This window comes from Gavialis gangeticus, unplaced genomic scaffold, assembly GCF_001723915.1.
Source record: "Gavialis gangeticus isolate Ggan-Ray unplaced genomic scaffold, GavGan_comp1, whole genome shotgun sequence".
Taxonomy (NCBI): Eukaryota; Metazoa; Chordata; order Crocodylia; family Gavialidae; genus Gavialis; species Gavialis gangeticus.
Window position 1 is genome coordinate 15,147,797 of NW_017728980.1, and position 26,452 is coordinate 15,174,248.

The 26,452-nt window shown below is 47.3% G+C and overlaps 1 protein-coding gene across 3 annotated transcripts in view; it reads right to left on the reverse strand.

Annotated features, from left to right (window-relative positions):
• Positions 1-9,629, reverse strand: part of DRD2 (dopamine receptor D2) — a 59,826-nt gene extending 50,197 nt beyond the window's left edge. For 2 of the 3 annotated variants that reach the window (XM_019510822.1, XM_019510804.1), the window contains exon 1: positions 9,323-9,629. In XM_019510822.1, coding sequence (XP_019366367.1) covers positions 9,323-9,395 — 73 coding nt within the window. In that variant the 5' untranslated portion in view covers positions 9,396-9,629. The remainder of the gene's footprint in view (positions 1-9,322) is intronic. The other variant, XM_019510812.1, reaches the window with a different exon arrangement.
• Between the last annotated feature and the right edge of the window lie 16,823 nt (positions 9,630-26,452).

Here is a 26,452-nt window from a genome sequence, read left to right on the forward strand (position 1 = left end):
CCCCCCCCCCCCCCCGCCTTGATTCATGCAGGGCTCAGATTATTCCAGTGATGTCAAGTGACCCCTGGGTCTTTCTAAAAATGTCCTTGAGCATCATCTCCTGAGAACAGGGCCCCTGGGATGGGGATGACTAGTGTCTAGTACAAGGAGACCCCAATTTCAGCTGGGGTCTTGAAGAGCTCCCAGGAGGCAAACTGCACAATAAATGCTATTCATAACTAGTCGTTGGGATAGGCTAGCATTATGAATATGCATTGCTCCTTATCCCCTTTATGCCAGAAAGTCATTAGCAGAGCTCCACAGACTCATGAATGTTTCCAGCCCATTATTAGGAGTGGAAGGGGGTGGGGGGTGGGACGTATACTTTTTCAGACTCCAACGTCATGTGGACCCACTAATGTTTTTAATTATTGACAGTTGGGCATGAGTAATCGTGGAGGTGAAGGCTTGGGACTTAAGGCAGAAATGAGTCTGGTGTCCTGACACTGCCTGTTTTATTTACCAGCTGCATAAAGGAGGGAGGAATAATAATAATAATTTAAAAAAAGACTAAAAGGAAAACATGCTTAATCTGAGCCCATGTGGCAGCTTGCAATTTGCCGAGGGTGACAGAGGAGCCGAGGAGCCCGTGCCCAGGGGAAATGGGTGTCATTTCCAAGCACTCAGCAGGGGTCTTTATGTTACTTCGAGCTGTTGAAAATGTGGATTTAAGCAGCGTGGCGACATCTGTTCCACTTCCCGTCCCCCATGGAAGCCTTGTCTCCCTGCATCTTCCCACCTGAAGCTCGCAGGCAGACATTTAAACATGCTTCTTTGGCTTCCTTGCCAGTGCAACACAAGGAAGAGTTTGATCTGACAGCTGCTACCAGACCGGTGTCATGGTTCCCCAACCTGACAGGCTGCTCTTTAACCCTATAAAATGCCTGGGAGTGTCTTCCCTTTCAGGTGAAGCACTTCTTCCTGATCTGGAAAATGTTAGAACCAATGTTCAGTATATGGGAGCGAGGGAGAAGGTTGGTGAGAAACATCTGGGCACGGAGACAGATCAACAGCTGGCAGAAACGAGCCTGGCTTTGCTGAACTCCAGGGGCTTGTGCACTTGTCATCATTTGGGCGATATGCACACTCATCTCGTACACTCATTGTTTGGGCGATGTGCACACTCATCCTGCCAGCAAACAGTGACGCTCCAGATCAGTTCCCATGGGCACCCAACAGATACCAGGGACTGCTGACCTTGAGACTAAACTCTCTGTAGGTGATGACCTTGAGCCATATCCTGGCTAGCTCCTGTCAGCGCGGGCTCTGAGCCGATTCACACAAGCCTTTCAATTATACTTGCCCACAGCCTCTGTATTGGTTTTGGCTCAGATGCTTTCCACATATGTTTGTTTTGCTGACTCTTGGTAGAGCTGCCCGGGTGCTGTATTCATTGTGAGGATGGAGAGCCTATAAACCAATAATGTTGCAATTTCTCCCCTTAATGAAGGGGGCAAAGATGAAACAGTCACTGGGCCATGTGCTCTGGGTTTGTCACAAAGACCTGTACCCAGTGGTTTTGCTTGAATTTGAATAATAGAAAAGGAGGGCTGAAGGGACCTCAGGAGGTCACATCTAGTCTAACCCCCTGCTCCAAGCAGGACCAGCCCCAACTACATCATCCCAGACAAGGGTTTGTCTAATCGAGTTTTAAACACCTCCAAGGATGGAGAGTCCACCATCTCTCTGGGGAGCCTGTTCCAGTGCTTTGCTACTCTCCTGTTGAGAAAGTTTTTCCTAATATCTAACCTCAACTACCTTTGCTGCAACTCAAGACCATACTTTTCCAAGCAGTTTAGAAATCACAAGTTTTTTTATCATCGATATGTGGTGACTGTGTTGATCCTGTCACTCTGGCATCCGGCTCGGTGCTGAGAGACATAAGTCAGGAATGTCTCCTGGATACGAGAGAAACATCAACCACACCTGGACAAATACCCTCGAATATACCCTGTCGTTACTCATTGCTAAGCCATGCATGATTCCTGCCACACCTGATGCACCTTGCAAGTGGAAATGGATGTCAGCATATCCAAGAAATGTTTTGTTTTTCTTTTCCTGAAAATTTTTTGCCAAAAATGACATTTTTCAGCTGAAAACATTCACTTTTTCTCTGCACAAAAACATTTGCTTTGGGGACTTCAGAGTTTCAGTGCAAATAGAAAAGGTTTTAAAGAAAATCTGGCACCTGCCGTGAACATTTTCTTTGGGTCAAAATCCCCATTTTCATGGGAAAAAATGTTTTGATAGAAACATTTTCAGCCCGTCTAGAAGTTGCAACTGACCTAGGGGTTAATGTCAGGACACTGAGTATCAAAATAGTTGTAATAAAAAAAATAACTCTGACATCCCCTATTTCAGAAGTGCTGCACGCGGATGTTTCCGCCTGTGACAAAGACGGTGGAAGTCTCTTAATTGGCACAGATCCTGCTGGAAACGGGCATGTGCCCTGAGCAGTCATTGTGATTCTCAGGGGCCTGCTCTTACGCTGGGAACCATTCACTGGTTTCACAAATTGTTTTAAATATACAGCCTTGAGTACAAAGCAACACAACCTTTTAAAGATACAACAGGGAAGTAAATCCAGCTCTCTTAGTAGCTATATCAAGGCCCACCAGCTCCGTGAAGGGACTAAAACATACAAATCTTGAACAAGATCCTCAATCTCTTCACCGGAGCTAGTGGAACAACACTGATCTCCACTCACTTGAGAATCTGCCCTCACGTCTCTCATGGGCTGATTTAACACCAAGTGACTTCTGTGGGAGTACTTTCCACTCGGTATCTTTATCTCTAGCAATTATACCTCTCTCCAGACCAGTGTTACCATGGCAAATAGTCTTAACATTTCTTTAAAATTATTTGTGAGCTACAAGGGGGGAGATTATCTTTTTCTACTTCATGTCTGTTCAGTAGATAGAACAATGGGGGCACCACAGTTGACTGATTCCCTTAAATAAATGAGAACAAGGCTTTGATAAAGTGCTATTATTTGTTCATGCAGCGGTAGGGCTTAAAAGCCCTAGTCATGGACCACAACTGCATCGTGCTCCACACAATGCAGACACAGGACACACTGATGAGAATGACAGGGAAAAAATGCAGAAATATTCATTACCCCAGGGATTCTGATGTTGACTTTTTGATTCCCTAAGTACTGAGATAATTAAAAGGCTTTAATTATAACTATCAGTATGTAATTCAGAAACTGTAAATATGGAGCTTACATATGCTTAGCTCATTCATCTGCTGTCGGGGTGAGCTTGAAGTATTTCCGTACAACTGCAAACACATCTTGCAAGTGTCCTTAACTGTGGGGAGATTAGAAGCAATTCAGCTGGGCGTTCATGCAAGAGGGGCACAAGTGGCTTAGGCTGCTTAATGGCATGGCTCTGATGAGGCTCTGATTTCAGAGCCTTGGAAATCAGAGCCTTTGATTTCAATGGGGAGCTGGGGATCTCTTAGCGCTGTTGCTCTAAACGAGCAGCTGTTTGGGTAATTGCCACAGGCCGGCATGGTCACGCTGCTGACCTGTGATTTAGCTGTACTGCTGCCAGTCCAGGGCTAAATCGCAGGGAGTCAGCTGGGATGTCATCACATGGTGCTTCATTTCGCTGTGCAAACCTGCCTGCTGCGTCTCATTTCCCCATCTGTAAAATGGGCATATAGCTCTTCCCTACCTCACAGGATAGCTGTGTCAAATATTGTGAGGAGGTCCCTAATACCAAAGACATGGTACTAGAGGAGTGCCTAAGAGAAGCCTCAGAAATCCCAGCTACCTGAGCTACTGATTTGTGCAAATACCCGGCGCAGACTGGTGATTTAGATAGTGCTGAACATCAGACACTTGATGTGACTTTCTTGGGACCAGATCTCTGTTCCAGCAGTCAGAGGAGCATGATTCACAGCACTTTTGTTGGTGGTTGAGAACCCCCTGCTATGCCAGGATGCCTGGCGCAGGCTCTCTGGAGTTTAGGCTGATTACAAGTCCACGGTGCGACTCGTCAGCATTTTGAAACATGCACTGAAATGAAATGCACAGACCTGGCAATGGGCAAGAACAGTTTATGGATCTGGAAACTTTCAGGTGGAAATAATTGGGGTTGTGGGGCTGCGGTTCAAGATAAATGACAGAGCACGTGCAAATGAGGGGCTATGAATCAAAATTAATATATTGGAAGCAAAGCCAACGCAATCGGAATGGATTTAGCTTATTCTGCCTGAACTGGATTGTATACTGATAAGCTGCCACCAGGCAGTTTTACACAGATTCAGCTTATTCAGTGACAGCCACTGGGAACTTAAAATGTGACTCGATTCCCGATAGCCCTGGACTACCTGCAGGCCCCAACGCTGTCACTTATTATTGCCTGGCTTTGTTGCTGCTTGCAGTCTATTTCTCCTCTCCAAATGCTATATAACACAGGCAGCTTCATTTACATTTTCTGAATGGACTAATCATGTCTCTTTGCTTTGATAAAGAATATGCTGCCACCCACAGAACCACATGGAAACCAGCGGGGAAGAGTAAACCAGAAATAAACCCATTTTGGGGGGGACTGAGAGAAAAATCCCCACTAAGATAATTGGGAAGGATGTGTGAGCAGATAACTAACAGAACACACAGGCGCAGCTTCAAAAAAAAAATAAAGCTAAAAATACCATATGAGGGACAGCAAGAGACAACACAATTGAAGCAGAACAATTGGGAGAGGAGTTAATACTTATTAGCAACCATTTTAAATTGACTATGGGCTGGTTTTATAACCGCTCCAGGAGTGATGCATTTGACAGGACTTAAACACTCACCTCCCCCTTTCCAAGGAACCTACCAAGCAACACTTGAGAGAGCCAAATTAGCCAAACTCATTTGCGTGCTACTGAAGAATTAACCAGAGCAGCTACAGACACTAAAAGCTTTTCCATGTAGGTTGCTGTACACAGCAGCCAGACCCCAAATGAATCTCTGCAGTCCAGATCCCACTGGCTCCTATCTACCACCCTCCCTACTTCATCCTGGACACTCTGAAACATTATTTAAGTGCTCGTTGCATGAGAAGTGCAAAGGCAGCTATGCATTTTTATGGATTTTGCAATGCTATTAATAAGAGATCGACTCAGTTCCATTTACTTCTGTGCACTGGGCCAGTACCAGGGCTGGGAGCCTCTTTCTTTGGGTCACGGTCATACCTCTGGGGTTGTGCTTGAAGAACTGCTCATGCATTTGAAGGTAGGCACTTTTTAAGGGCTTAGCTGTATCAGGGTCTAAGCAAGCACTGTCTATCCAGGAGGTTTAAAATAACAGTACAGCTTGTGTGAAGAGTTGGGTTAGAGAGGAGGATAAGTTTAGCACTATGTGTGTGTGATAATGCAAGTAAATGAGCTGGTGCTTCTGGTTTATGCAGGGAAAAGCAAGAGCAATGTCTTCTCTAGGTCTTCAAAGAGCAGAAATGGTTTGGAGAGAGCACCTTCATGCTCTAAGTTCTTTCTCTGGGAGAAAACTGATATATTAAACAACCTTGATGTTTTCATGTTTCTGGTTACTGTGAGCCAGGTGCAGCAGAGATTTCCAGTTAGTACTTGGGGGTGTCAGTAGCAGTGTATGAGAAAGCCTTAGATGCAAGTCAAACTGCAGCTGGCAGGAGAAGTTTTTATGCCCAGCGGACTCCCTGGACTGCCATCTGAACTAGAAAGACCCCTCTGTCCAGTCGGATGAACACATCTCATTTATCTGCATGATGTGTTAGGAGACAGCGACCATGTATAGCCAGAGCATCAGGGAATCAAAACAGAAGAATCAGAGACAACTTGGACTGCAACTTTCTAGAGCAGTGAAACATCTGTGCAGATGAGCCCAGAGATCCCTTCCACCCTAGGGTTTTATTGTAACTCCTGCTAGGAGCAGAGTGTTTGGCTCCTAGAGAGAAAGGGTGAGTTCAGGTCTGATGCTCCAAGTTGCCTCAGGGCCAGACTGTTTCAAATACTTTCAAGGCAGTTTGTTCATTTCAAGGTCAAACGTGAATAAGGACCTGTATCCCCCTGCTATTTTAATAGGAAGGAGAAAATTAAGGAAGATAAAGCAGGCCAGAACTTCCTTACTTTTCCTATTTTGTCTTCTGTATTAGAGAAAAATATCTGCAGAGCCGTGGAGACTGAGGCCTGTAATGACTAAATTGAATATACTGAGCCAAAGGCGCACTGGAAAGGCATATTGAGCCAGTAAGAGCATCATAGACATGACCCTGTCACTTGCCATCAGTGCTGATATCCCATTGAAATGAATTAGCTTTGTGGGCAGGTGGGAATGCAGGACCATCTAGTATTGCAGTGAAGCTTGAAGGGCTTTAGGTTTAATAACTTTACTTGCTCCCTTCTGCTCATTGTGTATTCAGGCTGAATGAAAGGTGATCTCTGGTGTCTTTATGGTATCTGTGTGGGCATGTGGGAGATCATCTTTGCTCAGCTGAGTTATTGAAGAGGCCTGATTCTGCACTGATGCAGCTCTTCTCTCTGCTGGGTTTTCACACTGGGGTATCAGACCCCTGGGAATAGCGGGAATCCCGTGTAACCCAAGAGACAAACCGCAGGAGCACTGTGACTCCAGAGATCCCCTATAAGTCACCAGTCTTCTTCTGCTTCCCCTGGGAAGCCCTTCTGTACCTGCAAGACATTGCTGTCCTTCTACCCCCAGGCTCAGCTGCAGGGACCAGTAAGTAAAGAGCAGGAGACAGGGCTCCCCCCTGTTCCCTGACCACTTGTCCTAGGGAGGAATTAAGCAAACAAGAAGCCCCAGATGCTTGGGTCTGGACAGTCTTTGCAGTGATATCCTTGGGGAGGTAGTTCTTATTCTTTCTTATTCCCTTGTAAAGGCAACAACAGTCTGAACTGCAGCCCAAGCCCTCAATCTCTACATGGGAAGTGAAAGCAAAGGGCAAAGCAAAGCAAGCCAGCTGTGTGCTTCTGTGTGTGATGTAAATTCACCACCACACACACTCGATTCATGGTAACCCAGAGACACTTGTCTTCTGTGGCAGTTCATGGGCTTCTGTGCAAAGCCTGAAGGAGAAGCATTTGCTTTTGCTAGAAAACTTAACCAGTGTTAAAATGAACTTAACAGGGTTAATGAGGTTTTAAAACAAGTGCTGTGCATAGAAAACCTGTTGTGCCTGGAGACCCTGTGTTCTTTAACGGGTACCACATTCTCATTATAGAGCAACAGGTAGGGTATTTCATGATGGTAACAGGGGGATCACACTTGTAATTTGGTGAGATACTTACTGAGACACAGGGTGCCTGTCTTGCTTAGCTCTGTTGTGTGTAAAAACAGATGCACTGCACATATGCCTCAAGAAGTTCAACTGACAGAGCATATAAACAGGAGATCAGGGCCCGGCACATGCACTCCACGTGTCTGTATACATTACATACATACACACGTGCTATACATTCAGCTGCATGTTGTGACATCTTGTGATACATCAGACCAGATAACTGAGATGTGTTATCCCATGTGTGAGTACAAATAGAGAAACAGATCCTATGAAGCTATGCCAGCACTCAAAGGGCACGACTGTGCCCAAACTTAAGCCAATTTTGGGTCTGCCTCAGCATAGGAGAGTCCTGGGTCAGGGTGGTTAAAGCATGCGAGCTTCCACAGCCCATAGCATATGAAGAAGCACTGTGGGTTTCACTCTCTCTGGCTGCCTGAATGACTAGGTACCCAGTTACAGCTGGGCCAACTGGGGGGCAGCTCCTGGTGAAGATCGAGGGGCAGGCTGAAATGTGTGCCCCCAGGGACTTCACCTGGCTGCTGCTGCCCTGCCTGCTGTGCCCAGGCTCCCACAAGGGTAAACTCCATTAACTTCAATGGAATTATTCCTTCTGTTTTTAATGAGCACAAAGGATGGGAGAAGTGAAGCCTCTCTCATGTCTGCCTGTCACAACATGTTCAGCGCATGTGAGAGATTCACTTAGTTCCTAAATGAACACAAAAACAGTTTAAGGAAAGTTTGCTCTAGGGTGAAGAATGAAGATTCATGAAAAGGAAGCACACAGGAAGATATCCAGGAAACTATTAATCAGATTCACTTAGTGCTAAAAAGAAAGTATTTAAGGCACTTTCTTCATTCACAGACAGAGTGGTAACAGCAATAAACACCTAATTTATTATGAGTTGCTAAGAGCAGTCCATAGAGATTAGCTCTGAAAGAAATGAAACTGCCTATACATGAGAGATTGAATTATTTGGATCATTTTATGATTAAGAAACTACAGTTAAATCAAATCTTCAAGATGCTAGACTATATCCGAGCCATTCTGCAGTGAATTGCACATTCAGTCAACATCCGCCAGAGCCAGGGTCATTACTGGGATGATTATTATAAAAGATAAAGTTGCTCTTCTTTTTTTTGGCTTTCAACTTTATTTGCCTCTACCGTGATTCATAACTACCTCCCTCCACACTGGTAGCACTTTTGCTCCACATCTTACACCACAAGGATTACCACGCACGAAAGGGCCACCTATGTCCACAGTCAGCAACTTGCGCAAAACCCCACAGACATGCAGCTGACAGGGCCCAATCCAGCAAGGTCACTGGGGAGACCCTCATTCATTTTAGCAAGAGTCAAATTAAGCACATAATTGACCAGCAAAGAGAGATCGACACATGTAACTGGGTAACAGTGAAGACCTATTCCTGCCACACAAGTCACTATAAGCCATCCAGAAAAAAAGCAAACACTGGCACGGTCTTGAGGAAAAGGTCTCAGCATCTTGCTCCCTGGGAAAGGAGGGAGGCCAACCTCCCCTCCATCATCAACCTGCAGATCCCTTCTTGCACTGGGCAAGAAAGCGGTAGCCCTCTGGGGCATTGACTTTCTGTACAGGACTAAGTGACTCGGTAAAGGACGTGGCTTTTTCCTTCCTTAAAGCAACTTGAGGTTTGTTGTGAGGGTGGCAGCTTCCCAGGGCCCGGGAGCTTCAGGGGGGGTCTGATGCTGGCGCTAAGCCCCTGACTCCGGAGTCTGCCTGCTGGTTTCTTCCCAGTCTCTGTCTGACGGACTCTGGTGAAGTCTCAAACTTCTGGGGGGAAGCCAGACCTGCCACTGGCACCCCGGGGAGGTCTTCCTAAGCCTGTCTCAGGGAGCTGGTGGGAGGCAAAGCCGCCCCGTGCATTTCACAGGGTATTTGGGGGACGTGCCTATGGAAGTTTTGTACTGCAAAGCGCTGCCCTGCCTGCCCCTGCCATTCCCAGCGGCGGAGGGAAGGGAATGGCTCTTACCTTCAAGCCATACGCGTGCCCGGAGCGCAGAGGACAGGTCTGCTGGCTCGGTAGATCCACAGCTGCCCGACATTCAAAGCTCCCGGCGTCTCGGAGCCTCCCCCATGGCCGCGGGCTCTTCCCCGGGACGCAGAGCGCGCGAGGAGGAGGCGGGGGCAGGCGAGGAAGGCGGGGGTGCGGCTGCAGCTCTGGCTGGGAGCCCCTTCCTGGCGCCGGCCTCTCGCAGCCCCGGACACGTGTGGCTCGGGCTGCCGGCCGCCAAGTCCCGCAGGCGGGAACGCTCTGCCGCTCGCCGGGCTCCGGCTCCGGCTCCGGCTCCGCGGGCGCCTCCCGGCTGCTCTTAGCCCGGGCTGTAGTCGGTCATGGCCGGGCGGGGGCGGCAGCGGCGCCGGTTCAGCGCCGCGCGCTGGACAGCTCCCGCTCCGGCTGCCGGGCGGGTTCAGCACCGCGTGCTGGACAGCTCCCGCTCCCAGGAGCTCTGCCTTGCCTTCCCTTCCCTTGCCCAGCTCTACCCCGGTGCAGGGCGCAGCTGCCAGGGACCAAATTGTTACCCCTGCTCACTGCAGGAGCACCCTGCCCACCCGCCCCTCGCCCCTGGCTATCAGCCCCTTGATAGGAACGTCAAACACCTCCCCCGGATCACGGCTGTGTCCAGCCCCTGCCGAAGTGCTCAGGATGAAGGGGAAAAACCTGCTCTTGGCGGCAGACACTCCCTCAAGCTAGGCAAGGCTCCCTGCTAGGATCTGCCCTTTTATTTCCTAGGTGTCGGGTGAAAACCAGCATCTACCTGCAAGGGATTTTTCCCCCCTGCCTTTCTTTTAGTAGAGGGGACACTTCAGGGCCGTTTAATTGTTTTAGTCTGATTCAAGGACTACACACTCCCTTGTTTGTCAAGGCATTGCCCAAGAAATCTCTGGTTTCTATAGAAATGGCTTTATTTGTATTTTTTCCCCCCTGAAAGTGTTTCTTTGACTTTGCCAGCATTAGAGTGAAGGGATGATGAATTAAGACCACCTCTTTGCTGAGGCTTTAAAAATACACAGACAAATTTATTCAGCTTTCTATGGGGTAGCCCACCAAAGAGAGGAAGGAGATCTGGGCTGAAACTCTGACTGAATCCAAATGAATTCTTTCCATTGCATGCCTCCGATTAAAATATTTCCCCTTTTGTTAATTAGGGATCTGTATGTAATATTTAAGGAGCCAGAGGTAAGATAGAGCTTCTACCTTCTCCATAAGGCCCAGAAGCAGTCGAGGGAGATGCTTTTCCTTAGACACACTATTTTTCAAGTCTTGCCAAAGTAGGTTTTAATATACTCTTACTTCAGCTTGTCTAAGAAATCTTGTTTCTACCTGAACTGAAAAATTAGGGCTCAAAGCACAGTGTATATGTATTCTGAATACTTATACCCTTTGCTCCTCCTCAGTATGAGTATTCAGTTTCAAGATGAATAATACTTAAAGCATGATTATTTCTTCCAGGGGGTTATCCATCTAATAGGGCCAGGGTATAGTTAATCTTTTTTAGTCTCCTTTGCTTTTCAATGATTTTACAAATATGCTTTACATTTGCTCGTTTAAGAGAAAAAAAAACCCTACTCAAATCCAGAAAAAAACACTCTTTGTAATTCATAACTGGAGGGTATACTCTGCATGGATGGACTCAAAGGGCCATATTGATTGTTTATCATGTGCCAAAACCTTGCAGTGTGAATCAATATTGTCATTTTGATTTACAGGCTTTAATAAATCAGCAAAGCTGCATTTTAGCTGCCTGTAATAGTCTTATTTATGTGTGCTGTCAACACATCCTTCACTCTTATTAAAGAAAGCTGCTTTTAGTTTGTTCACAGGAAAAGCATGAATTAAAAAAAATGGCAGGTCTTTCTGTTGTGTGCCATGTACTCTTGTCTGGGCTAATAATACATACAGCCAGTTCCTCTGCTGCTGTACATTAGGAACTAATTTTCAACAAATAAGGCGCCAGCCCTCTGGAGTCTGTTGTGAAATACATTCCCCTTGAATTCTCAATCAGAAACTTCAAGAAATAAGCTGGAGCTTAGTAAATCATTGGTTGGGGGGGTCCACCAGGGATGGCAGGTTAGGCCAATTTAATCTCTTTTAAAGAGATTTGTCCACAAGCAAAACCCAGTTTATTTAACCTCATTGAATAGTTTGAGTAACTCCATGGCTCATTGGCAAATCAGAAAGCATGCAGTGGTGGGGGTAATGTTGACTAAATCTGTAGCTCACATTACATTTCTTGAACTGCTTGGAGGTAATGCTTGAAATACCTGGGGTGACTGCTCCAAGCTGCTCATTCACAGTTATCTACTCATGCCTGTTCTCTAATCTCCCACCAACACCACTCAGGGATTTCTGTTGCTAAATTCATTGAGCAAAACAGTGCTGGAAGTGTCATGAGAGGGTGCTCAGTGGGTTGGGGCACATCGTCGAGAACACAAAAAGTGGCTATGAAATTGCACTGTCCTCATATGGAGAGGAGAGCATGGTATAACTCCCAGAAGAGACTAGTCTAGACAAGCACTCTCATAGGCTTCTAGGGGAGCGTAGGTCCTTACTAGCTTGCAGAGGGAGCTAGTACTCTCCAAGTGGTGCTCCAGAGATGTGTGCTATCAGCTGGAAGCCCATGATCCCCCACTCAACCTAAAATCCTGCTCCACTCTATGGCAGCCAGTCCACCACTACACATTCAGCATCACCCCATAAAGGAGGTGCCATTATCCCTCTGCACCACCCTCAGTGATGCCTGCTAATGGCTAGAAGGATCACAGAAAGTGATCCCAGACAGGTCCTGAGAGATCCATTTCCACATTTGAACTCCGGCAGGAGGAACTGTGTTTTGTAGTGACTGCCTAGCTCTGATTCACCAACGACTATTGCGCTATTGTCTGGCTCAAAGTTGTGAAACCTTTATTGCAAAGAAATAGGATGGCTCATTAGCATTCATTATAAAGATGTTTTTTCTCTTTGAGTGAAACCATATCTGGCTTCAGGGTTGATGGCTTTCAGCTCTCAGAGGCAGATTAATCATAAGGTAGCCTGTGCAGAGTCTGTGAACTTAACTGCCCTATATCTGTTGCATATTTTGGTACAAATGATGCAATTACCCACTCCAACTACCATCTCACTTCTACTTCAGAGGAGAGAAATGGGGATTTTTGCCTTTGCCAACTAAAGAGGAATGTAAGTTTGTTTGGATTGGGAGGAACTTCTGTAGCCAGTCTGCTACATCATTTTGGGTAGGAAAATTCCTGTCTGCTGCCTAAGACCTCATCTCTGTTTGCGGAGCCCGCAGAAGAGTTCAGTGTGAGTTGGGGATTATCACTATGGAAAAGTCTGGGAACAAGGAACGCTGGGTTTCTAGTCTTAGCTCTGCATGTCTTACTGGGAAACACTGGGTGACAGATTTAACTTCTCTCTCTCTCTGTGCATACTCACTCATTTCTTGATTATAGAAAAAAAAAAAAACAGAAAGATCACAGCAGGTCAGAGCAGTTTTGACACTCTGGATTCCTATTTGAAACCTCTGGGTTTATCTTGGGAATCACATTTGTACACCTAACAGTGCTAACATTGTGCAGCACCCCTGATTGAGAATCACTGGTCTATACAACTGGGGCACCATAATCTACCTTCCTTCCAAGGCAGCTGGATGTATCCATATTCCTTAATGTGTACTCTGCTCAGCACAGGTCCTGCATCTATTCACAAATGAGGTTTGTAATAAGCAGACTTCATTGCAAGCATGTTCCCACTTAACGCATTGACGGGCACAGCATGGCTGAAGCCTGCACACAGTATGCTTTTACTTCGGAGACTGACCCAATCCATCATGGGAAATCAAACAAAGATTGAATAGAGCAACATAAACTCACAATGGCACTGCATATGACAGGTGCAGCTACTCCAATTATCAGCCAAGGATTGATTTATTCTTTGACTCGAGTGACCATGGAGATAAGGTGCTCTCCGGTTGACTTGCGCTCCTTCTCTATGACGGGTCCCAACTCTCGGCTGTCTAGAGCCACAACACCGAACACTGCTCAAAGGCCAATGAGACCTTGCAAGTGTCTGGTTAATGGAAATGTCAGATCTTAGGTAGCATGCTGAAGAGCTGCTCGTGCACTCTATTAAGGGGCTAATCTGGAAAGTGATGGGCAGGCTGCATTGAGCCAGGACATCAGAAGTGTTCAGAGCCTGGTTCTGGATGGGGTTTGGAATGGGAGGTGCTGCAGTGCAGGTCACTTATGGTCCAGACAAGGCCACAGAGAAGCACTGAAATAGAGGGTCCAGTGTCAAAACTCAGCACAGCTCCACTGATGGCAGCTGTGCCTCTTCCCTCCACTGTCTAGGAGCTTCTTCTAGTTTGTAGCCTACGTGTCCTCATGGCCGGGAAGTTTTCAGTCCCTGCTGTCTTGGGTGGATGGCATAAAATCTGCACGCTACTGTTGATGCTTCATTTTAGGGGGAAAAATGCTTTTTGTGGGAAGATGCATTTGGGTGAAATTTGTTCAGGGGTTGCCCCACCCTAAAAAACCAAAATCCAATGCCAGGGAAATCTTGGATAGGAACAAGTAGGAATGATTTTGTGATAAATCATTTCTGGTTCTGAGAAGACAAATCCTAGTCCTGAAAACCAAAAATCAATCTTTCCTGGTCCTGAAAACCAAAGAGCAGGTCTCCCACATGACTTGGAGAACCAGGGCAGGCTCACATTTCTAATTCTCAGAGGTGCTTTGAAAATGTTGTCCTAGTTAGGCTCCAAACTGTGTGGCTGCCTCTCACAATGCTGATGGGAAGTCCCCAAGGTGATACCCAGAGTCCTAGCAAGAGAGCAGTGGTTCTGCACATTGAAGGGGGCAGGAAATCTCCTGTACAACCAGCTTCCTTGGCTTCCATTTTTAGTTTTTGCTGTCTGCACTAATTGAGCCAGAAATACAGATGAACTTGTGTCAGCCACAAGGGGCAAGTTGCATTTGGGGAGTTTATGTTCGGCCATCTTTCATGTTAAAAAACCCATCTCTGATGGTTGAAAGGTAGCACCCCCTTTGCCACATGGTAAGAAAGAGGAACAACGGCTGCAGCAAGAGAGGTCAGTAGCTGGTCTGTGTGCTCCTGACTCAGGGCCCTTGCACGATCAGCTGGAAGCTGCCTGCAAGTCGGGCAATGCTACAAATACATTTAAAAACAGTGCTGGGGAGAGAACAGGAGATCTGTTGCCGTTGATAGAGCTTCACTGACTGAACCGAGCAGACAGTCTGGCTCAGGATTATCAGGGCAGTAGCTGGTTCAGGGGGCTGGCAATGAAAAAAATGTGTTTTAAAGAGCTGCTGGGCCCTGAACAGGCCCCAGAGACTTTACTCCCTAGTTCCTGAGAAGAGACACCATTCAGGTCAGAGTGGAGGCCTATCGTATAGTTGCAAAATGTCAGCGTGGGGAGGTTGTACAGCATCTGCTCTTTGCTTTAATGGGCAATGCATGAGCCTGCAAGGGGTGGCTCCATGCTCTGAGCAGAGGGCCTATGATGGGACAGCTCACTTCATGACCCTGCTTGACAGCTGGGAGAACACAGCACCCGATTCTGCCCCATGGGCAGTCACCCAGGCATCAAAGCTTCTCTGTGAGGAATGAGCCACTTGCGTGAGAATGGTGCCTAGGACCAGAAAGGAAGGCCAAGGACCCCTAGAAAGAAACCCCAGCCCTGTAATGTTGGGGTCTCCCAGGGTTTGGCCTGACCTGAGCTGCAGAAACCCAGCACCTGAAACCATCTGGCTCTGTTGTCTTAAGATGGATACCCCAAGAATCGACCCCTGAACAAAAGGTCCGCCTTGACGAAAGGTTGGCTTTAATCTTTCTGCTCTTTCTTTCCCTTCTGCAAAATGGAAATGAGTATGTGAACGCTTCTGTCATAATTCACAGGGCTGGGCGAAGATATAATTAATGGCATTTACCACGGCCTCTGAACGCGCAACAGCAGTATCAGGCTGCCATTGTTGCTCGGATTTCATTATTTTGCATAATTTCCCTTTATTGTCTGAGGTCTGTCCCTTCAGTTTCCCAGGTCTGTGGCTGAGCAAACGCTACCGGAGCAGACTGGAATAAAACTGAACTGGCTGCAGCTATTTAAGAAACATTTGCTTTAGTTCTCTAGGGAGAGAGTCTGGGTCAGAAGCTGAGAATCAATAAGAGTTTGTAAGTGAAGGAAGGGTTGAAATACTCTTCCTGCAGCTCTCTGCCATGCCGAACACATATCTCCTATCTCTCAGGGTGGTGGTTGGGGAGCTAAAAAGAGAATTAATTTCCTTCTTGCCGATAAATATAAACATGGGCTGCTATAAAGGGGCAAAGACTCCACGAGGCTGGCTGTGTGGTTGGGCACTCTGAGCCTTTGTGCTGCCTGCTCGTCAGACTGAATGCAAGATTTTCCATTGCAGATAAGAGCTGAACGGACCCCGTGTTTGCAATGCATGGCTTTGTTCCCGGTGAAAAATTGCCCTGTCACAGATGTCTCAGTGGATGTGGGCTGTATCATGTCTTTCTCATCCCAGGGGCAGTAACCCTTGGCATCAAGGGATGCCTGAAACCAGCCTGATCCTACTTGTCTGAAGGGGTTGGGCTTTGAGGAGTGGAAAATGCTGAAGCAGTAGGACCGTCACTGGCTCTGAAAGGGCTCAGAGGGCTTCACAGACACAGGAGAGAGGAAGACACGGGCAGAAGGGCACAAGGCAAAGGCCATTGATTTCCAAGTGTGGCCTCTCCCTCTCCCTGCCCTAGCTTGAATACTTCCCAGTGCTTAGAGAAAGTGGCTGGAGGGGGTGGCCAGGTTTCTATTGCTCACTGATGTCTGCAAAGTGATTTTGCCGCTTTGTGACTGAGTTTCCTCTCCAGTGAGATGAAGGCAGCCGTACTTCATTACATCACCAAGCCTCGGCATGTGCCTGATGTCTCAAGACATCTCAGTGCCTCCCTCTTTGGGGTGACAGGCCTGCTGAGTGGGACAGAGACTGGCTCTTTGGCTCCCCACCCAGCCTTGGCAGCCTTTTGGGGGTGCCCATGCACCCCTGGAGTGAAAATATAAATATCTCCGGGTTTGAATTCAAAGTAGGCAATTGCAGAAGGGAGGGAGACAAGCTGTCTTGGAAGAGCCTTTCTGCACCTCTCCCTCTGTCTCAGGTGCTTTTTCTCTGCTAACAAAGGCCCCTGGGAGTGTTGAGTCGTGGCAGTCAGCTTGGAAAACCTCACCTGGAGAGCAAGAGCCTCTTTTCCATCTTATCCTTGTTATGTCTCCAAAGTTCAGCAGCCGGAGGGGATGCGTAATTAAAGTCAACTGCCGTTGCCTTGTGAGGCACCAACCTCCACTCTGACATGGCTGCTGCAGGCTCACACCCTGCCACCAGCTGGGAGCACGAGTGGGCTTGCTTGAGTGACAGGTCTAATGAGAAATGCCCTCTCCCCACATGTTGCTTCTCCCTCCCCTTCCAGCACAACCTTCCTCAGGCTCTGGCGCCGGCCTTGCTTGTTGCTGCATGCTGTCAGGAGTGGCTCTGGATGGTCCTGCAACTTCTGCCTCATGGTGCAATGTAGGGTGAGCCCATCCCAATGCCCCACCACAGACACGTGCCCACCATAATAGAGCACTTCATGGAGAAAAGTGAGAAGACTGGACTGGTACTCTGGAGGTCTGGGGCTTCCACCGTCTGGGGCTCTCCTGGGCATCAGGAGGGGGCACAAACCCTGCTCATACTCATTCGACAGCTCCTGGGGAGGGGTCTGTGGTACAGGTGCTGACCTGAGCAGCTGAAGTCCCTGCTCTGCTGCAGGCTACCTGCACAGCCTTGGGCAAGTCACTTAATGCTAAGTTCTTACCTTGGCATCAGTGAAATGGGGCTGATAAACTCTCCTCTTCCTAGTTGGCCTTTCTGGATTGGGCAAAGGCTTGCTCTCATCCCATGTCTGCAGAGTCCCTGCCATGCTGGGGTGCTGAGCTCATCTGGGGTCTCTTACCATAGTACCAATTCATGCTGATATGACCGAGTGCATAGGTGAAAGGCAGGTGCTCATATGAGGGCTGGTCAGAAATGTTGTCCCTCGTTTATGGACAAGACCAGGGGGCACTGAGAGAGACTTGCCCATAAAGCAAAGCCACCATGAGACTCTGCTGAGCTGCGGCCCCAAGGAAGGACCAGGGCTTTGGATGAAAAATAGAAATTTTCTGTGGGAAACAAGCATGTTTTTTGGCAAATAAAAAAAAAGAGGCTTCATCAAAAAGCCTCTTTGTGACAAAACCTATCTGGTCGGCAATCCCCACTGTGATTCCTTCCCTGCTTGTTTGTACCTCTGCTCCACTCAGCATTGTGGCACACACATTAAGCAGATGCCTAAATAATGCAATCCCTGTTTCTGTCTCCTTTGAAGCACCTTTGTGTTGATCAGAGAAGGTAATTTGCATCTACACCTGCACCGGAGGCAAGGTTGGCTCTCATTAACACACACTAACTAAGGTTGCCCTTTCTGAGCAGAAGAGGATGGGAGCGGGCACCGGGCATGACAGAGGTTAGGGACGGGGCGTCCCTTATGACTGGGTGCTGCTCAAGTAGTGCGGTAAGGCGGGTGGTGTGAGAACCCATGAGGACACACTAGATAGTCCCACTGCTTTGCTGGTCTAGACAAGCTTGAGGCTTCAGGATGGGTGGCCTGCATGGTGGCCAAGCTTGCCCTGCAGGGTGGGAGTGCTCACTTGTTCCCGTCCTCATCTGACATGGGCATTAATGCCAGTGCCTCTGGGAGGATCTCTACTGCAGTGCACACAGACACAAGCATCAAAGAAGAACAGCTCCAGCAGCAGAAAACAGGACTGTGGAGCATGAAGCCCAGGACAGAAGATCCCATCACGGAGCTCCCCAAGCAGTGGAGGGTGAAGCCAAGGGGATATTGTGCAAAAAATTGATCTCCTGCAAAACAGTTGACAGTGACTGAGGAGGCCCCAGGCCATTAAAAGGGCAGTTTCAGGATGAAATGTTATGTGCTGCAATGGTTTGCTGTCAGCAAAGAGGCCAGGAATCAATACTGATGACAGAGCATAGCAAACCCTAGACTGCACTGGCTTTTCTCAGCATATTCAGCTCAAGTCAGGATTAGCAAGAGCTGCCCTTATAATTTCTCTTTTAAAGGAGTCTCAGGATGATACGCCAGCTCCGGTGGGGCCTTGGAGGCCTCAGGGGACGAAGGGGGGGGACACAGATCCCTTTCCCAGAGCAGTCACAGAAATGCAGTGTAAAGATACCCCAGCTACCTTCCCACAAGTTAGTAAGGGTCTCTGTTTACAATTTTTAAACATGTGCTAGAAAAAGGCTGACAAAAATGGGGGGAAAAATCATTTCCAGTCATTGTTCTGTCAGGGGAAGACAAATCTGAGCCAGCTCTTGTGGGTCAAGGGGGTGTGTAGCTGCGCAGTCTTATCTGTCTGCCCTGGAAAATGAATTCACCTGAAGATGGAGTGAATGGAAAATGTACTGGAGTCTTTTTGACTAACTCACTGTGCAGACTTTCTTATTCTGGATTAGCTGAAGAGCTATTTTAAAATGAGCCCATGTTTAGACCAGCCCTATGATAATCCAGTCATCTGGCAGGGGGAACTCGTCGGCTTTGGAGAGCTTCAGAATGGAAGCCAAAGCAAAATGACTATTTCCGAGAATTTCCCCAAACCCAAATGTTACTTTATCTGCAGCTGGAACGAAAGGGTTATTTTTGTTCAAAGAAAATGCAAAAAATCACGAATGTTTTCATGGGTTTTTTTCAATGCACAATGAATCATCATTTAGAAAATGGGCCAATCAGAAAGAGGCCTGGATCTGCTTACGTGTTCAGTGCTAGAAATTAGCCAGGTTCCACAATAAGCCCCAGTTATGAATATTCGGAAACTTCGTATTACTCACCCCAAGTGCCTCAAGCAAAGAACGCACTCAGATCTCAGTGTGCCTGAAGCTTGGCTTTCGCTGGGAGATGGGCTCTCATTAGTGGGACTTTGTGCAAAACTGGTTCCAATTTTGATTGATTTTGGAAGAAATATTTTTACAGCTGTAAAAGGAGAGAGAGAATTGAAGGCATGATTCTTGGTGACGCCGATGCCCCCTCGTACTGCTCTGCCAGCGTCTCGGCATCTGTTGGAATTGCATAATGGCTCTCAGACCACGCTTCTGGCTCGTCTCTCCTTCTGTTGTGATTACTTTGTGCATAACTAATGAGACTCCCACCCACCGTTTGATCTCTGGCCCTGGGAAGTTGAGTTGCTTGACTCTAACAGATGGATGGAAGAGGACGGGGGACATAGAAAAGGATGAGTGACTTGCTGCTCTGGATCAGCAGCGAAGTGCCCAAAGCAGCTCCCTAAAAAATGCCTCTGCCTCTAGACCAAGGCCCAGTCACCATGGGGCAGGAATGACAGTGGCAAAGGTCTGTTTCCTTCTGACCTTGAATCTCTGCAATGATACCACTTGCCTCCTCTTGATTCCACCCAAATGGTTTGAATTTCAATCGCTGGCTGTAAAATATAACAGCATCTGACACCAGCTTCACTCTGTGCATGTCGGAGTTTCCAGTGGTTTAGGAAGTATGCCGCAGGCCCAGAAACCTATTGATTTCATCAGGCTACAACCTCTCTTTCTCACCATCTGACAATTGTAATATTGCCCCGGGCACCACTAACCTCTAACTGCTTCCTAGGGTAGCCCATGAAATGTGCCTCTCTCCAGAACGACTGCTTCAGGATTTGCAATAACTGTAAAGTTGGCGGCAATTGTGTGGATGAACGTTTGTCAGTGTAGAAAAGACCTTTAAATGCCAAGGAGTTTTGTTTGGTTGTCAGGCTGTTGCTGACAAATCAGGGTAATTAATAATATGGCTTTGATCCATTGCCGTTCTCTCTCCTCCTAGTGCATTATTCACAGCGGTAACAGGCCCTGTTCACAGCCCCTAGTTTTATTAACACCTAAAGATGCTCTCATGTGTTTAACTCTCCCTGCTTCCCGGGCTCTGTCGTAGAGGGTGCTGTGCCAACCCTCTTTCAGAAATAAAAATTCACGAGTTACCTGGATCCTCTTTGCCGTGAGAGAAATAATTACTTTACGCAATATAATTTGCTTAAAACCATGACAGTTTTAACTATAGTTTAAGGCTAAATGACTGCTCAGCAAGACAGCTGGTAAAACCCACCCTGTAATAATAATGAAGCAATATAAACAGTCCCAGCCCATTTGAGGCTCTGAGTTAAAGTAGATGTCAAATGTTTCTTCCGATATTTCTCGAATTCCCAAACTGCAGCTATTTATGTTCTTTATGTATGGATCTATAACAGATCAAAACCCCTGTCGCCTAGATGCACAGCATCTCTTGTATGATAGCCCTTCCTCTATTCCCCAAATTAATTATGCTGGCATATTAATTAATCTCTAATGAAACATCACTTTTTTTTTCAGAGCGGTTCATGCAAACAAAATCCGTTTTCATATCTGTGCTGTCCAACAGTTGTGACTTCCCTGCGTAAACGAATTAAAAAATTAAAAGTAAAATAACAGTTTAATTAAGGCCTGGAGTGTAGAATGGATTTCCTCCTGCCATGTGCTTAATAATTACACACATCGTCTTACTCCCCTCACTCCTGGGATCTGAGATGGAAAGCAGGAAACACTCTGAACCGAACCACAAAGCTGTTTAGAAATTATGCCCCATGCAAAGCAGCTGATGCATTGAACTGCAAACCCAAAGGAGGAAGGTGATAGATCAGCCTGTGTCTCATTGGGTAGATGCCATTAAATATATTTTTAATGGGCTGCCGTCTCCAGTATTAATGTAGTCCCCATGGCAGATTGTGACTAGTTTTGATGGCAGCCGATATAAAAGAGCAACTGCGCCACAGCAAAATGGGCCTTGAGCAAACTGCAGTATGAGGAATTATGCAAGCAGCACAGATGAGGGGAGAATGAGACTCCCTTTGCTTTTTAACTTGCTCCAATTACAGTGTTATCAAACTCCCTGCAGCAGGTAACAACCTTCCCTGGGCCCAGCTCTCTCCAGAGCTCTCCATGCAGAGCTTGGCCATGCAGTGGCATTTGTGATCTCCTGTCTCGTTGTCCCTTTCCAGCCATCTGCCTTTCCTTACCCATCATCACGTATAAACCTGACAGCAGAAGGGACCCTAGCTATTCTTGGCTTACTGACTGTGGGCAGGTGTGGCAGCATCACCACTTGTCGCGGTTGTCCAGCAAGTACCATTATACAACCCTGTTTTCAGTTTTTTATGGGTAATTTTGCCAAGCTGCATTCATCTGAGCTAAAATTTCCCACACTGAGTGCCCGATGTAGGCTGAAGATTGCTGGGAAATTTCAGCTTTGAGAACAAAGCTGGAATAAAATGCACCCCGTATCCAAGTTCTGGTTATCGTACCGGGGCCTGTGCTTGGAAGCAGAGCCTTGGCCTATGGGGAGGATGGGGGGGCATATCCTTTGCCACTACAGTGCAAGTCTGCCCAAATTCGTTCAAGGTATGCAGCTTTCAGCAGGTGCAGGTTATACATGCTCAGTGGAGGTGTTTTAGAGGTAGCTAAGTTCCTTCAGGATGGGTCTGCTCTGGCCATGTTCTGGCCTGGGATTGAGGGGGACCTTTTTTGCAGCTTCAGCTCGGGGCTCCAGCAGGTCATACCAGCTCTGGGTCAAGGCCCAGGTCCTGGTCCCAAACCTGAGAGCAGGGAGTCTATTTTTCCTGGGTTTTCAGCAACTCCCTTGCAGAAGCCCAGGCATCGAGGAGGAAGCCGCCTGATTCAAATGCAGGAGACAAGGCTCTTCACTCAAGCGACAGAGGTCTGCATGGTGGATCTAAAGCTTCCAGCACTCCCAGCCACCCATGCCAACGTCAAGGTGTTATGAAGACAGACACTAATTTCCTTGTGGGATTTCCTGTGGCCACCCGCGCTGTCGTGTTTCACACAAGTGAGCAATTTATATCCTCAGCACACCCTTCCTGGGAGAAGGAAGTTGCTATCCCAGTCTCTAGAGGTGAAAGAGAGAGGATGATCAAAAGCATCTGTTAATTCGTGGTGCCCGGTGTGAGAGACTGAGAACCTGGTGTCTCATGTATGATGCCCACGTTGCAGTAGCAAGGCTTGAAGAAACTTTCATCAGACAAATTCCACCTCAGCCACGATGCATCCAGACAGTCTCTTTGCCTGCTTCCTCCTCCCCTGCACTTCCTCTAGCCTGGGCCAGGTCAAGCTAGAAGTGCCGCTCTTTTAGCTTGGACTAGTTTGTTATTTGCTTTGCACAGCATCAATTAGCCAAATGGAAGATGCTCAGACGATGTAAATCAGTGCAACTCTGTTGACTTCCCAATTGGCCTCTTGTTGGCAGTGGGCAGATCTACATGTGCAGTTAATGCGACTGAATACATTCTGGTGCAATTTGAGCTAGAATAAACTAATTCAGACATCAACATCTACACTTGAGTTTAAGTGCAGTAATTTACTCCGCCATCAGATAGTACTTGTGTCTGGCAGGACTGTCCAATGGCACAGTAAATTAATCTACACCAGCCTAATTGCCACACACATGTAGATAGTGGTGCTTTACTACACAGCAAATTAGTCTAGTGTGCAGTAAACTCCCATGTACATGTGCCCAGTGGCTAGGAAAGGCAAAAGAACAAATGAATGGGGCCCCCAAATTTCCCTGGCACAATTAATCCCTCTGGAGCATTTTGATGTGCATGTGAAGGAGGACATCAAGGATTCTCCCTTTGCCTTATGTATGCTGTAGATAAACCAAGGATTTCAGGCCCCAAGTTCCATGCCAAAGAGATGGCGATGATGATGATGTATTTTTCTTCTATTTGCAGTTAATATATGCGTGTTTATGGTGGGATCCAGAGAGTTATGTAGCAGGTATAAAAAAGCAAAGCCAACCCCTTGCCATGGCCTGACCCCCAATGATTTTATGGTGGTAAGTAATTGTTTAAATGAACTGGGCAGCAATGCAATACATCTGATAAGGGCATGTGAAAAGCTGCTGTTGCTGTGGGATTGGTAGGAGGTCCCATTACAGGTTCTTTGCCATTTCTTAGGAGGTTGCATGTGGAAACCAGAGCCCAGGACAAAGGATCTGTATGTATCAGTGCATCTCACTAGGGCTGTTCTGCCAGCCAGCACGGCCCCTGGCAGACTTGCATGGCTTTTCTTGGGCTTCTGTTGTGGGGACAATGGCTTTGCAGACAGGAGAGATGTCCATCCCCACATGCTCTTGCACTCCAGCATGGCCCGCCTGCTTCTTGCCCTTCAGGGGCTCAAGTCTGGACCACCTCCCCAAGCCAGTTTCACGATCACAGCCCTCATAGAGGCTCCAGAGCACTTCCTTCAAAAGGCTGCATAAAGGAACAAATATAATTTGTCTCTGCTGCACTAAGGTTTTCACCCTACAGGTAGCAGTGCTCTCTGGCCCCAGCCCATTGGGGTCTGGCTGAAGGGCAAGCATGTGCTGAAGGGCTTTGGAGGAGGGACAGAGTGGTCAACACCCGGAGGTGACTGATAGCTGACCATCAGACTGGGGACAGCCCAGAGGTGCAGGGAGATCTCTGCAACCTTGGTCATGTTTGCAGCAAATCAGGCCTTTTGGCTTTGCCAACCTGATCCAAATCCTCTCGAAAGGAAGGGGGAAGCCTTCCACTGACTTCAGCACAGGCTTTGGAGCAGGCACTTTCTCACAGGAAGGCATCTCATATTTCAAGGGAGTGAACTGATTTACTGGTGGTGTATGCCATTCCTTCTCTGCCACCCGTCAGGCTAAGCAATGCAGAACAATCCCAATTTAAATCTCCACCAGTGGGGAAGGATCTCTGGGGCTGCATGTCCTTTATCCTGCTCAGATAATAGCAGCAATACAACTGCAATTATGGTGGTAATGTTGTACGGCTCAGAATTCATTTGCCTTTGCTTGAGTTGCAGTGATTTATTGTTTAGTATAATTACCTTGCTGGAGTCTTAGGCATGGAATAATCTTCCGTATTTACATAATCAAGGCATCAAAGTCAGCACAGAGGGGCATGTTATCAGCAGATGGCCATAGTGCGTGTGGTGAAATCCCCTGGGCTTTTACAGCTCGTGTCGAATGCAGTCTGGGCATCTTTCAGCCTATAGCGCCAATTCGCTTCCTTCCGCTAATTAAGTGTAAATGACGTTAATATGTAACGATCTCCCCTGGTGTTCTCTGCTGATGCGAGTCTCTTGGAAGCACATTGAGAGATCACCTCTGCAGCGCCAGTGGTCCTCAGTGCAGCAAACTGGGTGCAGCCCTTCTCTGCAAGGAGGGCCATGATATGGTGAAGCCAAGAATAACATGGAAAGCCCGGCCTCCCAGGGAAACTAGTCATGCAGGGGGCTCATTGCATGGTTTGTGGTAACATCCATGTAAGTTTTTTATCCCAACCGTGGCCCAATAAACGATATCGCCCATAAAAGTCATTGCTTCTTGCATATTTCCTCAATTATCGTGGCGATAAAATCACTTGGACACTACCATACAAGACCCCGTGGGTCAACTCAGTAGCTCCCGCACTGGGTTTCCTTCACTTTGCTGCCTGACATATAAAGCTGCTGTGCCTCATCTCCATTCAAATTTTATAGCAAGATAATCCAAGAGAGCTAGCAAGACCCAGCATAATGAACACGCTTTCTAGCAATATAGACATAGCCGGAGGAGCTGTTCCTTTCCTTGGTGCATACACATAATTCCTACAGTGGTTAGCAAGCTCCACATGCTGCAAACTGAAAACAGGCCTCTGAAGGCCATTTATAACACGAGAAGTTATGACAATCTCTTATATTACATTCAGCCTGGGGAGGCGATCTCCCTTCCTCTCAGAAGCTGATCAAGATTGGACTTGGCCTGTAGTTGCACGGGAGATCTTTAATGAACCTAGGACCTCTAGCAATAGGTGACTTGCTTTTCTGAATCGATTCTGGTGTGCTGGGAGTGGGCTGATTCGGGCTTTTAGCTGTGACAAAACCCAAAGCCACTCATGGTCAAGGCATAATGTCAGGTGCCACCCTCAGCATCATCCTACTTGACTACCTGCTGTTGCCTAATGTTCCCCTATGGTGAGTGTGTTATTATATTCTTCACCTTCTCTTTGTTAGGTTACAATGCAGCACACAATGCCTGCTGCTGTCAGAGCTTAGGGGATTGTTTAAACATCCATGTCTGAGAAGCAACGACTCAGGGAAGGGTGAAGTGTTCCACACCCAAGTCAAGTCCCGAGGAGGGGGAGTTATTGCTTCCTGGCACATTACCAGAGCCCCACACAAGCCATTAGCACTTAACATATTAAAAGCACTGTGAGTATAAGTGGGATCCTCTGATGCATGTTCCTTACTTTAACAAGCAGCTAATAAGCTGTCTGCAAAGCTAACTGGCACAAAGGTGCAAAGGAACGTAAAACTCTCTGAGAGATGTCTTTGCTAAGCAGTGCCGGAGAAGCTCCCTGGATGAGGCCAAAGTAAAAGCAAATATGTTATAAATCCACGGGAGTTGAGAACCTCAGGAAGCAAAGTCCTTCCTAATGGGAAGAAAGAAGTCCCACCCTCCTCCACCCCACAGGTTAATGGTGGGAGTTTGTTCAATGTGGGGTCCTGCATATATGAAGGGCGGTAAAATGCCTCCAATCTGGGAATGTTTCTGCAAACCTGAGGTTCAGGGCAGTTTCTCCAGAGTTTTGCAAACTTTTCTTCCATCCTGGAAAGCCAGTCATCCCCAGACATTCGTAAGTCATTCATCACGGGCACCAGGAACTGATGAATGTTGCCCAGGTCTTACCAGCTCCTTTCAACCCGCCCATATTGAAGCGTGGGTCACAGACGCAGTTGCAAATGCTGGGAACAGAACAGGAGCCAGGAGGATTGGAGCCTTGTGAGCATGCGTCTCTTCTTCCCCCTTTCATGAAAATGCTGTTTTGTCATCCCCTGACTCGCTCTTTCTGCCATAAATAATTTGTGGTGGTAAAAGCAGATCACAGAAGCTCTGCGTTGTATGGAGGGAAGAGAAAGGATGTGCTGGTAATTGGTGACC